General features: G+C 36.5%; 1 protein-coding gene across 2 annotated transcripts in view; it reads right to left on the bottom strand.

Annotated features, from left to right (window-relative positions):
- Positions 1-16,628, bottom strand: part of FER (FER tyrosine kinase) — a 247,172-nt gene that overhangs the window by 131,096 nt on the left and 99,448 nt on the right. For both annotated transcript variants that reach the window (XM_064439290.1, XM_064439291.1), the window contains exons 9-10: positions 13,154-13,276; positions 8,581-8,770 (exon numbers count right to left, since the gene is read on the bottom strand). In XM_064439290.1, coding sequence (XP_064295360.1) covers positions 8,581-8,770; positions 13,154-13,276 — 313 coding nt within the window. The remainder of the gene's footprint in view (positions 1-8,580; positions 8,771-13,153; positions 13,277-16,628) is intronic.

The following is a 16,628-nucleotide window of genomic DNA, read 5'->3' as shown; positions in this document are numbered from 1 at the left end:
AGTTGTAGAGAGTGATCAGATCTCCCCTCAGCCTCCTCTTCTCCAGGCTAAGCAACCCCAGTTCCCTCAGAGGCTCCTCATAAGACCTGCTTTCCAGACCCTTCACCAGCTTCACTGCCCTTCTTTGGACATCCTCCAGCACCTCAATGTCCTCTTGTAGTGAGGGGCCCAAAACTGAACACAATATTCAAGGTGTGGCCTCACCAGTGCCCAGTACAGGGGCACGATCACCTCCCTGCTCCTGCTGGCCACACTATTCCTGATACACAAGCCAGGATGCTGTTGGTCGTCTTGGCCACCTGGGCTCACTGCTGGCTCATGTTCAGCTGGCTGTCGACCAACACCCCCGGGTCCTTCTCTGCTACTTCTTGTGGAGCCTCCATCTGCTGCCTTGGCCCCAGTGATGGTAGGGTTTGGCTCCACCACTCTATCTCCCTCTCACCCTCTGGTGAAGTGACCACAATGCCCATTCCCCATCCCCCTGCGCTGCTGGGTAGGGAGGAGGTAGAAAATTTGGAAGTAAAGTTGAGCCTGGGAAGAAGGGTGGGGTGGGGAAGGTGTTTTAAGACTTAGTTTTTGTTTCTCATTACCCTACTCTGATTTGATTGGTAATAAACTAAACTAATTTCCCAAGCTGAGTATGTTTTGCCTGTGACGGTAACTGGTGAGTGATCTCTCCCTGCCCTTATCTCAACACATGAGCTTTCTTTTGTATTTTCTTGCCCCTGCCCAGCTGAGGAGGGGAGTGATAGAACCGCTTTGATGGCACCTGGCGTCCAGCCAGGGTTAACCCGCCACACACATATATCACAAGTTCCTGTGATACACTGAGGCACAGAATATCTATAATCTCATTTCTCTCAAAATATCAGTTTTATGAAACTTAATAAAGCTGCCAAGGGTTAATAAGAAGTCAGATGAAATACCTGTCCCAACTGGTTTTAGTAACTCCCTGATGCGTTAATAGAAACTATTTGACAAAGAAGTTTATTCACTCAAGTAAATGCTGATCAGGAACCAAGTAGCAGTTAGGAGCACCTGGTAAAGAGATGATCTAAATTCAGCATCTTGCAGATGTTAGATTTGAACTTTTTTTCCCCCAGAACAACCTCCTCTGCTTTCTCTCTAGCTGAGGAATCATCATAAATTCTGGAAGAGGACATTTCTTTTTTTCCCTAATTTCCCTAATTTGGGTGTTTTTGTTTGTTCGTTGGTTCTTTGTTTGGGTTTGTTGTTGCTTTTTCTTATTTTGTTTTGGGTTTTTTTCTGAGTTGTAGAGATCTACAACACAGTTTCCAGAAAGCAAACTCTTGCTTTCTGCAACTAAAAAGCTTGGGGTGGGGTGGGAGGATTAAAAAAATTACTTTGCTTGCAGAAAAATTATGCAGTAACTTCCAGAAAACAAGCAAATTCATCAGAGTTCCAGAAGTACTCCAAAAGACAAGCCTTCAATAATTTTTTCAGGAATGACACATTTCCATGAATCTTGGCTGTGACACTCCAAACCTGCTTTCCTGTTTAGGTTAAGGACATTAGCCCTCCCTAAAAAGAAGCTGAGGTAAGTAATTCTGGAATTTTTTTACTGGATTACAGTGACTATCACATCTTACATGGGAGTTTTGCTTTCCCTACTGTTAAAGATTTTTTGAGCCAAGAAATTCAAAGTGTCATTGGAAAATAGGCTTCACCTGTTTGGATATTAGTATCCAATATTTTTTATGGCTTATGTTATCCAATACATCTACATGGGACTGGCATAAATGAGTCACAGCTTGATGTCAGGCAGAATACCTTCTAAAAATGCAGGATACTTTCTAAAAAGCAATCTAAAAATGGCATTAATGTTGATGTTCAGGCACCTGGATCACAAGTTTACCAGAAATGTTTTCCATCTATCTTACTGCAAGATGACCCAAAGAGAAAAAAAACAGTGATATCTGAAATAGGCTATTTCATTTACTGCACTGTTAAAGATCACCAACAGTAAAAAACAAAAAGGAGAATAAAAAATTATCTGGTGTGTATCTTAAGCATAGGGCTCTGAAAAACAGATTATATTGCCATTCTGTTTCCTCAGTCCATAGCAAGTAAGAGCTTCCCCAAATGGAAGAAAAGAGCAGAAGCCACAAAGCAAACCATAAAATCATAAGCTTCAAATCTGGCAATAAACTATCAGTGGTACTAGATTAAAACCATACATTCTATTTCCAATAAATATTTTATAGTAGATTTTAAGACTTTTAGAAGCATAATAATTGCCTTTAAGAATATGGCTATTTTTAACCCGCCACTTAAAGAAGAAGAAAAGAAAAGGAGAGAGATTATTTAAAGCCAAATACTATCACATTATTTCCTGTGTGTTGCCTAGAGAATACGAGAAGTTAATAATCACACTAATTCGGTCCCATTGCTATGAAAAAAGATGCAAGAAGCCAATGGTGACAACTCTGGCAGAGAATTACTACTTTCCTCCCAGCACACAGAGAAACATTCCAACATACACTGAAACACACGCTGGATACCAGTATGTGATTTCTGATCAAAGGGAAACTTCTGAGTGAAGCTCTCACAGAGAAGATTTTGACTGAAATAATAAATCCCAAGTGGGTATGCAATGCTGCAATACTACTATGATGAAGCCTTCTTCCTCAATATTGAAAGCTCTTGAAATATTTTTGGCAGTTTGAGACAAGCATATGTACTTATTTCAAGTACATAAACCCTCCTTCATACAGAAAGGGTAAACTGATTCTGCACTTAAAGGATTCTGAGAGTTTGGTTTACTCTGAACGAGCCACATCCCTCAAAATTCCTCCTGAAGTTCTCTCACACTTCTAGTTTTGCCTTTTCCCAAGACTAGGCTATTGCTTAATACTTTTTGTTACATCATATGCTAAACTTAAGAAATATATAATTTCTGAGCCTTTGTCGATGAAAAGATTAATGACACATGAATCTTTTGCTTCAGAAGTTTCCAGGCATGTTCACTGAAAAGAGGCTTGGCAGCTCCACTGACCTCCCTTCTTGCAAATTCTGGACCAGTCAGTTATACCCATGCGGGACAAAGTATGACCAAATTTATCTGTTACCTTAGTATCTTTTGGATTGTTCTTCCTCTGATTTCTGTCAGGCAAGTAGGATTTACAAAGAGAAGAAACAGAAGCTAGAACACACTCACTGAGAGAAAGAGGAACAGAGTTCATCCTCCACACTTCCTAGAAGCATCTGACATTTGGAGCATTTTTTCTCCATATTAAGGTCTGGCTGTAAGCCAGAAACACAGGTCCCAGCCAGCAAGCCTGGAAAGTGGCCCAAAGCACAGATGACTTAGCTGAACTTCAGCTGTCCAGGCATCCAACAAATACAACTATTTATTTCCAAGTCTTCTATGAATTAATAGGCACAATTTCTACAACATGACTGCACTAGCAGTGTTTACTCTTCTGAGACAAGCGTAAGAGAAAGGATAAGGATACCAGCGCTGCACAGGCTTACTTTGGCCCTGTTTCTATTGACAAGAAGCTTAAAATCTTGGAATGGCACAGTGGAAGTCTACAAAGTTTATATAAATATATATATATCAATTAACTGTGAACGGCTCCTCTACCACTTCTGAATGCATGCCCTCATATAATCTTAGTTTTATATTAATGTCATGAGCCACACATTAGTAGGGCATTACTTACATGGACAGATAAACAAGTGATTTGGCGATGCATTATGAAGCGTAGGAATGCCTCAATTCTTCTGAGTCAGTGAGAAAAAAAAAATTATCTCGACCATCAAGCTTTCTGCTACTGCTGCAATGGGCTGTCACAGAAACTAACCATTTCCCTGCATCTGTTTGAAAACTAAAGATCCTATAGAGCCTGACTCAGCATGGGAAAAGGAGACCCCCTAGAGTGTGGGTACACCTCTCAGCTGGTTATGTTTCAGGGCTTTATGATACATCATCTAAAATGCAATTAATGAAGTATCTACAATCACATAACAAACTCTCGAAAATGCTCTTTCATATCTATGGAACTGACTTTAAAAAATTCAAAATGTACAAATTGATTAGATTTCTCAATTACTATTATTTTAGTGAGAATCCTGAAAATATTTGCCTCAAGCCCAAACCTGCAGAGCAAGCCTTTAAGACTATTGATTTGTTGATCACACTATAGAAGAAGCACCAAGTCACAGATTCTTGAAAGCAGGGATGGAAATATAAAGCATTCACATTAGGAAAATGAGAAGTACTTTTAGAATAATTTACAAATAATGAAACTGGCACTTTAGCACTGTTTCATGCATTTAACATTTCTTCTTCCATAACCACTGAAAGCTGATTTTTTTATTTACCACAATCTTCACCAAAAGCTGGCTTATCTTACTTTTAAAGCAATCACTGAGAATAGGATCTCTGAAGTATTTTAAAAAGGAATGACGAATAGTAAAACCAATTCCATATGCAGTGAGCTTTTATATTTTTTTCTTTTTGGATAATTCTGCTACAACAGATAAAACTGGAATTCAGAAATGTAAAGCCTCTTACTAATAGCTATTTTCTGTTACCCCACTGTGCACAGTTTTAAGCACGGCACTCTCCTGGAATGGTGCATTAATAGTTAGACCCATCCACTGGCTGTATCATGATACCATGATGCTCCAGCTTCCTTTTGCCCTGTGTACCTTTCATGAGTGCATTTTACCAGAGACATTACTGTCTCCTATCCTGTCTCTTCTGTTCTCTAGAACCTTCCATCCAGACAACCAAGCTTGACTAGAAGTCCTGTAAGGAGGGTATGGAGAAAGAACAGTGACCTTGTACCGTTGCTCCATGGGCAGTACAGCTGCACAGCTCTTTTAATTGGCTTATGTGCTGTTGAAGACCATGCATTAGGGGCTTTCTACATTACTGTTGTATTTTATTATTTGTAAAAAGAACTCAAAAAATCAGAACAAAACAAAACCAAACCACCACTTCCGATTATTTAGACATTAGATAGCTGAGAACACACATTTTTCCCTCTGCTTTTCTGTGTCTCATATGCTTTTTTTGAACAAGTGTAATGATGAGAAATTTTCATTATTCAGTCATAACCAGTCTTCTGGCACTGAGCTCCACCTGCTGACAAGTCTTTCAAGTATTGCAGAGCCTGCATACCTAGTCTCAGTTTCATGAGTGGTTCCAGTATAATGCTGCAGTATGCAAAATAGATCTATATGAAACATTTTTATAGTGAGAAAACCACACAGCTTTAAATACCTATTATTAAAAATAATGGGTTTTTAGCTTTATAATATTTGATTTTATCATGTAAGGAAAAAGGAAAAGGCATATTAATGCGGCATACAGATTTCAGTGTACTGTTGCTAAACAAAATGAATTGCTATTTGATAGTAACTAAAACTATTGCAGCCCCTGAATATCTCCTATTCTGTAACAATTTCCATGTGAATACTGATGCTGTAATTTTGAAGTCTTACTACGAAATGCAAACCACTGTCATTGTACTTAATTACCTGAGTAAATGTTTAGCTGGCACTGCAATATTCCAAATATTCCTGATTTTATTTCTAATCAGATCATTAGACACATAAAAGTTTTCTTGTTGTTGTTTTCTTTGTTCTAATTATGGTGGACTACTGCCATGCTCTGTTGATCATATTAATAGCAAGAATATCGTATGTCTCTTAAGACAAATGACAGGCCATACATCCATTGACTGAATGCCTAAACACTGAAAAATTAGTTCAAGCTTCCAGCTGATTAACTTCTGTAAAGTGGCATAATATAGAACAATTCGGGTACTACAGCATTTTGGAAAAAACCCGGCTGTTTACAAGGAATAATCAGCTTTTTCTTAATATCTATCTCCTTACTGTAATCTAAGTGTAGAAGAAAAAGTGAACTACAATTCTCCTGAATACATAGTAAATAGTAACATAACTGCATAACTCTAAAGAGCTCAAAAACATTATCTTAAACTTGTAGCACCGTCAGCATTAAAATTATCTGTCTTGCATGTTTATCTCAGTAGAAAGGTATAACTGCTAGAAACAAACAAAAAAAAGTTTTATCTTCCTCATACTTGTTAAATGCAATATTCAGGAATGACCAAATATAGAACAGTGTTAACTCCTTGCTACGCTATTATGATTGAACAAAGCAGAATCATCCAGCAGTTTCCTTTTTTCTTCTGAAAACAGCAATACACAGCTAACAGTCTACAAACAATAAAATATATTGACCAAACCAAAGCATACTGAAGACACCAAAAAAATATGAAACTTCCTACAGTTGACAGAAGCAAAAAAGAATGTGGAAGCAAAGGAAGTTATAATACACATGTAACATAACACTGCCTATAAAAACACATCAAACAGCAGCTAAGAATTCAATTTCTTGTTAGTAGTCTATTGTAATGTTACCTAATGTAAGAGATGGAAAATAAAACATTTTGCACACTATTCCACTATGAAATCAGCTGGTTTTATATGATACCATATAAATACTTAGAGACATGAAACTTTACAGAGTTGTTTTGTATATCACATTTTTAGTTTTAAGTTACAAAAAACCCCCCACTTCTGACTGAATACGTGAAGATGTACTTCATATGCATGCTCACAGCACAAGTTGATGTGATTTTGTCATTCTTAGGAAAAGAGTTTGTAAAACAAGTGTTTACAATTAATTTGTGAGGAGGAATAAATAACCATATTCAAATGCAGTATCATACAACATTTAGGTGAACTGCTTTTAGATAAAGAGGAGAAACCTAAACAGATTTATAGCTGAAGAAACAATGATTCTCTTGAATGATACCAGAACGACCATCAGCAGCAGGAACATTTAATTTCTTGTCATTTAGCTACTGTATAATTTTAAGGAGTTTTACTGAAAAAAAAAATCCAATTAGAAAAATCACCAGGATGCTTATTTATATGAACAGCCCATCAGTGTATTATTTTTTCATCTTGAAATACAGTCAAGACTGCCCTCTCAAGGCACAGCATTTTAAAAAAAGTTTAATTTAGATTGCAGCTGCATCTACTGCTTTTTAGGCAATTTTACTAGCACAGGATATCAACTTAATAGTTAAACGACACTTAAGTGGTATTTGCCTGTGTTAAAGTACTTATTCAAGGAAAATCACCCAGCATTTAAGTCATATTCCATTTTTTTCATGGTGCATACATATTATAAGACTAAATCCTCTGAAGCCAAAATAGTGGAATTTCTCTTACTCTTGGTACATCTAATATATGCAAAAATGTATTTCTTGCATCATTCTAGAAATTTCAGTGTGTACCTCCTCCAGCAAAAGAATCCATAAATTATCATAGATGACTTTTATTTAAAAAAAATTAAGATGTCAGAATTCTTCACTGTGTATTGTACATATACACAAGGATTATTTTCCACCGACCATTGAAACAGAGATTTGGACACCAGAGACAGACTTTAGCAATCTTGAACTGAGGTGGAACAATACCATTATCTTGATTAGACTCATCATCTCAACTAACGCTTACGCACAATATTCACTAGCACAACGACAGGATAATACAAGAAATAACCAACAAGATAGCCTACCCCCAAAAGATTCCAAGCCTCCTAATCTTTCGCAACCATTATCCTGATCCTTTTTTCTCCTTCATCTTTTGGTACTTTACCAACTTCTCCTAGATCATGAAATGCATACAAGGTTTGTAAAACAATGTTTTGTACCATTGAAAATGGCAACCACCTGCTAGTGCCTTGTAAATATTAAACAGTAGTATTGGAAGCAAGAGAAAACTGACAATTAAGTATAACTGTAAAATGAGAATGGAAGAAAAAACAATTCCTTTCAGATACTGCCATTTCATTATCATTTCACTGAGCTACTGCTCTGTGGGCCAGAAGAAATGGCAGGCTAAACCTCTGAAGAAAACAAGTCACAAGCATCTCATATATGTCAAACCTAATCCATAAAAGCAAACACTACTGTTTGTTTCCTTTTTTATATAGCCTACTATCTCAACACATATCTGCATACAACTGAGAAAAGGAAAACGCAGAAAATATTAGTAAAGTACTCATTTAAATTGCATGGGGTCTCATCAATAGCACAAAAAGTTCCTTTTATTAAGAGCATGTAAACACTTAAAACTAAGTTGCAAAGAAACCCATGTTCGTTTCTATTTAACGAAAAGAGTAATTACAGTCCATAGGATTAATTTCTCAATTACACAATGTGTGTAGTGATTCCAACAGCTTTTACTGTTAGCCTTCTATCTACAAAGCCAATGAAATTACCAATAGCTCCTCAGTCATGTTTACTAAATCTATTTAAGGATTTACACTTGTGGTTATAAAACAACCTAATGAGAATCTAGGCATCAGCTGTGCAGAAGACCAAACTACGTCCACAGACATACAGAGGGTGTTAAAAGTTATTGCAACTTTAAAAAATCACACAACTGAACTGTTTTTCTAAACAAGGCTCCACAAATGCAAAGTGAAGTTTATCTTGAGACTCTGATCCCAGGACTAATGTACAATAGCAAGGCAGCATAATTCAGTAAAACAGATGTAAAACTTACCATAGAAGTGACTGATCTGGCATCTTCTTCATAATTTACTACAGGTGGTGGCTCTTTCCCATCATTTTCTTGAACCTTTTGTTCCAGTAGTTCTTTCTGGGCTGCAAATTTTGCCTCAGAGCATCTTAATTGCTGAACTGTTTGCTTAAGTTCTTCCAGAGCTTGCTTTTGGCTCAGCAAGAGTACAATACTGTAAAGCAAAATAACATACAATTTAAAATTATACATTATTTAAAATACATACTTTGTTTCATAAAAGCTAAGAAAAAAAACAACACACAAACAAAAAAAATTTTCAATTTCAATAGTGGAATCTGGTTTCTCTTTTTTTCACTTTATCCATTCATATAACAAAGAAAATTTTACTAAACTTTTATAAAAGCATAAAAATTCCTCAACCAAATTATTTGTTCAAAGGTATAAGCACATGAAGCAATTTTGAAAATTTTCAAAGCTACAAGACAATGCAAGCAAACACGTACTTTGCCATTCTCTTTTCTCAATCTATCATAAAAATGATGTTGTAATAAATACAGATGAAACTACTATTTTCATCTACTTTTGATTGAATTTATAAACACTAGGATTCCTTATCCTTTACAGAAGTACATCGTTATTTTATGATTTCCAGTGATGAGAGATCCTCTGCAATCCACACTGTTTTAATAATAATTTGCACTATTAAATTCACCTCACATCCAGTATAAATTAATCTACTGTCAAGTTAGAGATATCTGTTTTCTCTTCTGGACTGAAAAGTCCTCTACTGGGTAAGGATTTCTGGAATGCAATCTAATATTTTTTGTATGAAGCTAAATAAATTTAACTCCATGAGGAGCTAAAAGCTATTTTTTCTTGTCTTCTGCATGTTTTTATGGCTCTTCTCTGAATACCCCTCATATCCCTTATATCCCTGAATACTCAAAGACAGTCATAATTCAAGCATTACTGAAGGACAAGCAGACTACTTAGAACATCTACAGGTACCTACATGACTCTATTATCCCCAAGAACTGCCAAAACCAAATAGGACAGAAGCTGCCTAACAGACAGAATCATCCACAGTACCATACAGACACCCTTAAAAGCACTCAGCGGGAGCCCAGCAACATGTGGTCCATAAAGAGACACAGAGTTCTTACAGTCTGCAAGAACATATGACTCCTTCGTGTGTTAGAGAGGTAGAGGGACCTTCATATGTTAGAGGTAGAGGGACCAGAACTATGAAGAATGAGGACAGCATGAAGAAAAAAATCACAGTATTCTGTCACTCTGATCTTCAGGATAATCCCTGGAAGACAAACCCTCCGGCAAGCCCTACCCTTGGAGAAAAAAAAGAAACTTAGAAGTCATTCATACTGAGATTCTTCCTTCACAAACTGATGCTGAGCCAAATGACTATTTAAACAGGTTCTAAAGGGATCAGGGAACCATCTATCATAAAATCCTCATTGGCAAGAAAAGATAAAAACCATATCCCTAGGATTTTACTAAGTAACCAATGAACAGAACTCCTTACAACTAGCAAAATTATCATTCATCTAAAAAGGATAAATATGATGCATGAAAACATAATTAGAGGACCTGAAACTGAGGTTTGGCATGAGAATGCACACATTTAAGAGCATCACACAAAGAAATGAACAATCATCCTGGAGTGATCCACAAGATAATGTTCTTTTATCTGGTCCTCATTATCAGAGAAAAAAAAAGAGATCACTCTGTGAAAATTCAGGCCTTCCACCATCAGCAGGGCTTTGGTGAATACACATTGGCTAGAATGACAACATCCCAAACGCTGCATGGTTTCAACGCATGATCCAGAGATAACAAGACACACCCTGCAAGTTAAAGGTCACAAGCTGTTCTTTTTCCTGAACTGTGGCAACATGGATAATTGCTTAATCCATTTACCCAAATCCAGCACAGAATGCTCCCCATTTCATTGATGCATGAGGAATTAGAACCTATAAAATTATCTGCCTATGGCTTGCATGATGGCAAACTTTATAGTCCTTGTGGCTAGCAAGAGCTACTAGCAACATCACAGAGTAAGATCTTTTGTGAAGAATCCTTGCAAGACCAGAAGAGGGCATCAGGTTGGGAAGCAGTAAAAAGGTGAACCGAACCAAAAAATAAATATTCAACATGCTATCATGTCAGGGGGACAGATGGTATGCTTGGCATACACATATATAAATAAAATATAATTAAAACACGCTCTGTGTTTCAGGCAGAAAGGTATATTGGGGCCAGGATAATAGCACCAATACAGCTAAATATTGAGGAGGATCACAAAATCAGAGGCCTGGAGTTACACTTCTGTGCATGGCCTAAGAAAAAGTGCAGTACATGCAAAGATCTATTTGTAGTGTTGTTGTAATCAGACACAGAGAAATGCTTCCATGCCCCAACTCAGACTGCCACTGCAAAGTGAGTAAACAACTCAGAACTTGTGGTACTGAAGCTGTGTCAGAAAGTAGTGGAGAGACAGCTGAAGTCCAAACCAGTTCAAGGGAAGAAACAGAAAACGTGATTTTGCAGACTTTTACCATCATTTTGCCCAGATAAAGCAGACAAGGAGACTTCCTCAGCACTGAAGTGTGAAGCTTAGCACCTTGGGTGAGGCTTAGCAATAACATAGGGTCTAGAGCTCTTGCATTTGGAGTGAACATGATGATAGACTTCCATTGCACCAACAGAATGGCCTCTGGCTCAAGAGGCAAGCTTTCCTTTATTGGTGAACTACCTTGACCTTTCACCCTGCCTTGCAGCACTGACGGCAGTGCCATACGCTATTACAGCAGTCAAGAACACACAACAGTTGGATGAGATCTTCTAAGGACCATAAGTACATGCAGAAACATCCTGATCACTCTGCACTGCAGTTACAAGTTGAAAACGGCGCAAACAACACTGGTGGGGGAAAAAAAAACACCAGAAAACTCATCTAGTTCAAATACAGTTTATGCTTTAAGTAACGAGTAGCAAGAAAGGTAGGTCAAGAACCAACAAATTGGAAAATATACTGTGAGCAGATGTGAACTTCACCAAAGAAAGAACAGCAAAGTATCTAATTAACACATTGATATCATAATTAGATAGATAGAGAGATAGAGAGATATAAAGTTTTGGATGCGAGTGAAATACTGTCCAATGTATCAAGTAACAAGATGTCTCCAACGAAGAGCTTCAAGACTTCTTCAGTGAATGAAGACAGGATTACCTGAGGACTTGCATTCCAATTCACTGGTATTGCAAACTAGTATTTATGACCAAGTTAGTAAGGTTATGATTGATTGCAACAAGAATCAGAAAAACATCAACACAGACAGAAGGTTTATCTCTTGTATTAACTTCAGTTTAGACTGGGATGTGAATATTTTTGCTAACCAGAGGTAGAAAAAACCCTGAAGAACTTGCCCAGGAATGATTCTTTAAAATAATTTTTTATTTATGGCACTGTAAAACACTCATTAATCCCTCACCTTCATTATTTACTATGCAGTACTACAGGGTATCGGATCTACATTCAGTTTTTTAAAGAAAATGCAATGAATTAGCCTGACGAGTTCCAAACATATTATTGCACAAGGAGTACATGTCTTGCACATGACTCTGAAAAAGTCTTTCACAAAATTATATCTACACAATGAACTCTGCCCAACCGAGAGACAATCTGAACTGACTCCTTGTTGTGGTTTAACCCTACCCAGCAACTAAGCGCCACACAGCCACTTGCTCACTCCCCCACGGTGGGATGGGGGAGAAAATCAGAAGGCTAAAAGTGAGACAACTTGTTGGTTGAGGTAAAGACAGTTTAATAGGCAAAGCAAAAGCCACACTTGCAATCAAAGCAAAACAAGGAATTCATTCACTACTTCCCATGGGCAGGCAGGTGTTCAGCCATCTCCAGGAAAGAAGGGCTCCATCACATGTAATGGTTACTTGGGAAGACAAACACCATCACTCCAAACGTCCCCACCTTCCTTTTTCTTCCCCAGCTCTATATACTGAGCATGACGTCATATGGTATGGAATATCCCTTTGGCCAGCTGGGGTCAGCTGTCCCAGCTGTGTCCCCTCCCAGCTTCTGTGCACCCGGCAGAGCACGGGGAGCTGAAAAAGCCCCTGACTAGTGTGAGCACTACTTAGCAGCAACTAAAACATCTCTACATTATCAATGCTGTTTCCAGCACAAATCCAAAACATAGTCCTATACCAGCTACTGTGAAGAAAATTAACTCTATCCCAGGCAAAACCAGCACACTCCTCTTCCTCCATCAAGCTGAAGTTTTAATGCTAACCAAAGGCCCAGTTCTTAAGCCATCCTAACACTATGACAATTATATTGAACTAATGGAGCTGCTCAGTTCTCCAATAAATTGGGATCTGCAGTGAGTAAAGGTAATTTTAGATATGGTAAACTAACTTATTGTTACTTTTCACAACTATCACTTCTCACAAAAGCAGAACAAGATTAGTAGAGGTTATTTCTTATTTAAGTCTTAGGAACTGCTTTATAGATACAATTCCTCAAATTATTATATTCTGAAATTTCATTGCGACTTACTCTGACTTCTTTTCACAAGTCTTAGAGGACTCTTCTATTTTTTTCTCTAGTTCCAACACAAGTTCCTCTTTGCTCAAAAGGGTTTGCTGTGTCTGAATCAGTTCTTCTATTACTGTTTTTAACCTGTAAGACATAAATTTCAGAAACCGACATTGTGAATGCACAAACTATATATATTTTGGAACATCCTATTTTTTTTTGCCTGAAGATGAAAAGGAGCATTACTCTTTAAATTATCTTACTCAGTGCTTGGTGATCTTTTTTGGTGGATATACCTTTAGATAATATTATTCTCACAATTATTTTTACAGATCGCATGCTAGCCTCTGTATACATACAAGGTTACAGAATGATTTGCTGCCTGCAGGCTCTTCCACCAAGAAAATTTTTTCCAGAATGTGTGATGAGTTCTGAGAATTAATGCTTTCCTAGTACATTGCTAATTCATCAGATGCTTTATGAAAGACAAAAGCCTTCCAGTTCCTGAAGTACACATTAAATAAATACATAGAATCAGTAGCTGGGCTGTGTTCGTCTCTAGAAATAACAAAAACACAAATTGGCATTTTCTGTTGTAGGAGTGATCTGCGTATTTTTCTCTACAATTAACTTTCTTAAATTCACACAACCTTTGGTAATGGTTGATTCAGAGGAAAGATAAAACTTGTACAAGAACACTCAATACTGAGAGAGAGGGGTTATTGCACATTAAAACCATTACTGACACTTTGCAATTATGCTGGCAAACATTCCAATAACCAGAAAGTCAACAAATGTACAATAACATCTGCACTCTGAACAATACGGATAAATGGCTCACATAATGATGGCTTCTAAAGTACATATCAAAATATACATGTTGACTTCAAGCAACTGTTAAGCCAGGAGGACATTTTTTAAAAATCAATCAATAAATAAATAAATATGTACACCTCATTTCCTTCTTGGCATTCATCTATCCATCTTTACCTGTTTTACTCTGATTCCCCTGTATTTTCTAGCCCAATTTTAAAAAAGAAGCTACTGAAGTAAGTAGAAAAAAGGCAACATACATATAGTACTTACCACTACACAGATCTATAGCCCAAAACCATTCCAGATTGGGAGTAGCAAAGAAGGTCAACTGAGAGTCATTTACACGGACTCTAAATATTGAGAAGCCATGGTCCATGTCCATATATACAAAACTGAATTATTTGATTCTAAATGTTGAATTAGTTCTCTCCCAACCTGCTATATTTTATACAATATTGATTAAACAGATTCTTATTCAGGCAGTCCTGGATCTTTTCCTGGAAGACTTGAATTACTATCAAAAAGCCATATAGTGAACGATAAAAGTTTATTTCCCAAATGAACAATCATCTGCAAGTGTTTATTTTGAAATAAGGGAAACAATTAAAATATTTCTTTCAAAGGTAATATCTGCACAGCTCATTTTTAATAAACATTTTTATTGTTTTTAGGCTATCACAATCCTTATGCTGAACTTCTCAGTAATTACAATTTTCTTACACTGACTCTCCAATTTAATATCAACTAACACTTTTCTTTTAACATCTTGCTAAAAAATTAGCAATTTTTAACTGCTGATACTGCTTTCTGAACAGCTTTCTAAGCAAAATTTTAATCAACATAGAATTGGCTTAACAATTGCTTTACAGGAAGCAGTGATCAAGCAGCAATATTCAAGAAATCAAAACCCAGTTAATAAGATTGTTCATCACTGAAAGGTATGAGTGTATACCTGCAGAAACAACATATTAAAATATTTTATCAATTAAAAAATATCAGATTTTATATTGCAGCATCAGAGTGAAACAGAAAGTTGATGTAGTTCTCCCTAAAACTTGTGAGATACCTTAGGATGTTTGTATTTATCTTAGAGAAAACAAATCAAAGCAATCAAATACCCACTAAACTAACTTTCCCCCTTGTATTCAATATTTATTTTTTGTTTTAAACAATAATTTCCATTCAAACTGGCTAGACCTGACATTGCATCTGCATTGAATCATCGTGGTTGTGGTTTGTCAAAGGAAGTTTCTTGTGGCCTTGTATTTGTTTCCTGGATAAAATCAGTTTACAAAAGGGGTTTTATTACCAACCAGCTAGTGACTATAATCACTATTAGTTTTAACAACCATACTGTCCCAAATTGTCAGGTTTCAATGGCATGAGAACACATAAAGCAAGACCAAAAAAATGTAGAAAGCAGACATCTTCTGACTACTTGGAAAGCTACCTTCCGTATTTCTTCAGTCATTAGCACCATTCTGCCTCAAGTGTCAATAAAAATAAATGCTTGCCCTTACAGAACTTATATTTCAGGAGATTTTATTAAAATTTATTTGACTATTAATTCATACGCACACTGATCAACACTTACTTCATTATGGTTGCCTCCTCTCAGTTTTTAATGTATGGATCTTCAAAGCATACTGTTACACTTTTCAGAATATCTCAATATTAGTCAGTGACAATCAACAACATTTGTGAAGAGACACCATAGCTCTCTCATTACTTAGAATGGTTAGCTAGTCAACACTGACCTTTACCTATCTCCCTCTGTCAAAACTTTATTCATAAATATAAACTTACCTAAAAATGTAAAAGTTAAGCCAGTTTTCTCATCATGTTCCCTTAAAAAATATTTTATGAAAACCTTTAGACAGTAAGGTATGTAAATCTGTCATTTTTCCCTCACATACTCAGTAAAACAGCTGATTCAACCAAAAATTATTGATTCTGAATTAATATACATCTTGGAATCTATTAAAAGTCTATGAAATAAATCCACTAGGTATACTGGACTGATTATATTTGGTAGATACTGAAGGTAGTTCCCCTCTGCAGAAACATAATGATGTAGTATTTTGATGATCCAAGGCCATGATCTCAATATAAAGATCAACAGTCAAATTTCTATTGATTCAGCACATACAGAATGGATTTGTAAAAAGTCATAATCTACGGATAAAGCATATAATACACTTATCTTACTTGCAAATTTCTAGTCATACAGAGTAAGTTGGTGCAAATACCTGAGGGTTTTTTTTGGCTGTAGTGGTTTTAAAGCAAGACTATAACAAAAGGTATCTAAAATGCAGTTAACAAGGTACATAGGCAAAGGCAGTTAGGGAGAGCTAAGCAGTTCTAAAAGGAAGGGTTCTCACCTGCACTAAAAAGCAATTTAAAAAAAGGTCAAAGACAGTAAGAATACACTGGCTTGATACACTGCAGTGGTCAGAGAAATCAAACAATGACTCTTTAGGAATTCATTAAAAACAAAACAAAACAAGAATACAGGAAACCTCATTATGCCTCTCTCTAAACTATGCACCTGGATTACCTGAGCAATTCTGGTCATTCATCTCAAAAACAAAACTGTAACCTTGAACACACTCAAATAAAGATGATAAGCTTGATAAAGGATATGAGTAAGTTTTGTGAAGGGACAGATTAACGCTACAGG

Source organism: Phalacrocorax carbo, chromosome Z (genome assembly GCF_963921805.1).
Source record: "Phalacrocorax carbo chromosome Z, bPhaCar2.1, whole genome shotgun sequence".
NCBI classification, from domain to species: Eukaryota; Metazoa; Chordata; class Aves; order Suliformes; family Phalacrocoracidae; genus Phalacrocorax; species Phalacrocorax carbo.
This window is presented reverse-complemented; position numbering and strand designations above follow the sequence as displayed.